At 40.3% G+C, this 1421-nt stretch overlaps 1 protein-coding gene across 1 annotated transcript; it reads left to right on the top strand.

Moving 5' to 3' along the window:
• Window positions 1-341: 341 nt before the first annotated feature.
• LOC135639213 (glycine-rich protein DC9.1-like) lies at window positions 342-791 on the top strand. Its single transcript, XM_065153014.1, has one exon. It carries the CDS (start codon window positions 342-344, stop codon window positions 789-791), a length of 450 nt encoding a protein of 149 aa, XP_065009086.1.
• Window positions 792-1421: the final 630 nt, after the last annotated feature.

Here is a 1421-nt window from a genome sequence, read left to right as displayed (position 1 = left end):
CTTCTAATCCTTTTGTATATTCTTAACGCTTGGAACCCGACGTAGGTCATCGAAGCTGATTCGTTAGTCAAAATGCTGCCTTTGTTGACCCAATCGTTACTCCATTTGAAGTTATGTTCTTGAATTTTCCACTAGTTTTCTTGTGGAAGACTCCAACCTGTGATTTTAATTTGCATTAGGAAGCTGCTAGGAACCTGCAGGGTTGACTTTCGCGCTATCGTACTATCGTGGAAGGCTAGTAGAACAGATAACCTGCTGCCATTGTGTCCTCACGTGTGTGTATATATACTTCGCTGTCGCCTGATATTAAACAAAAGAAGAAAAAGAAGAAGATGGCAAGGATGTGGGTTGCTCTTTCTGAGGATGTTTATAGAGCCAATGCAACCTCAAGTATACCTGGGATTCTTTTCCTGTTTTTCATGGTCGCCGCGACGATCTCCATCGTGGCTGTAGTTATCTTCAACTGTGGCGACAGCGGTGGTGCACCACGGCAAAAGAAGAGAAAAGGTTTGGATGGCCATGACGGTGAGCTTGGTGGTGGAGGGGAGAATAATGGTGATGATGGTGGTGATCAAAATGGCAGCGGAGGGTATGGTGACGATGGTGATCACTGTGATGGTCATGCTAGCCACCCCAGTGGCGGGTTACACCACCACCACGACGTCGGTGGTCATCACCACCACCACCATGTCGGTGGTCATCACCATCACCACCACCACGACGTCGGTGTTCATCACCACCACCACGACGTCGGTGGTCATCACCACAGTGGCGGGTTCCACCACCTGTAGTCATATATACCATAAATGAATTGTAATATTTTTTTATACTTAACAAAACGATTCATGTTTTTGTAAAGATTATTATATATCTTTTCACTATTTATTTATAACCTTCTTTCTCCAAATAACGATTGCCAGAAACATGATGTCAATGTAAGTAATATCATATGTGGATTTATCCCGACACTATTTGCTGAATAATCGACCAAATATCAGACTCGTGGATGTGTAATTTGTCGGCTACTACAATATCAATTGACTTCTGAAAGGTATAATAATAGAGGTAAAATATACAAAATCTTGTTGAGATAGCTGCGACTGGTGGATATATCAGCAACCTGTAGGAACTGATTTCACTGTTAGATCACAATTAACCTATTAGGAAATAAATCAGATTAGGAAATTGTCAGACCTCAACAAATGTTTGATCTGATCCTTGTCTTAGGTTGGACTAGAGTTCGGGTTATGCCACCTTAAAGTCCATTAATTAATAACAGTAATATACACATGTAAAGTGCCATGACCTCTTATTCATCTCTTAACAATTTTAAAATTATTTTTATATCCATGCGAATTTTAGAGACTTCTCTTTTGATAAAAGAGTAATATTTTATTTTATTTTGGAGACGAAAGCAAGAT

Source organism: Musa acuminata, chromosome BXJ3-5 (genome assembly GCF_036884655.1).
Source record: "Musa acuminata AAA Group cultivar baxijiao chromosome BXJ3-5, Cavendish_Baxijiao_AAA, whole genome shotgun sequence".
NCBI classification, from domain to species: Eukaryota; Viridiplantae; Streptophyta; class Magnoliopsida; order Zingiberales; family Musaceae; genus Musa; species Musa acuminata.
The sequence above is the reverse complement of the archived record's forward strand: the minus strand, read 5'-3'. Positions and strand labels throughout refer to the sequence as shown.

What these genes read in the sequence shown, in the direction of transcription:
- LOC135639213 (XM_065153014.1), top strand. Translation starts at nt 342, where the DNA reads ATGTGGGTTGCTCTTTCTGAGGATGTTTATAGAGCCAATGCAACCTCA.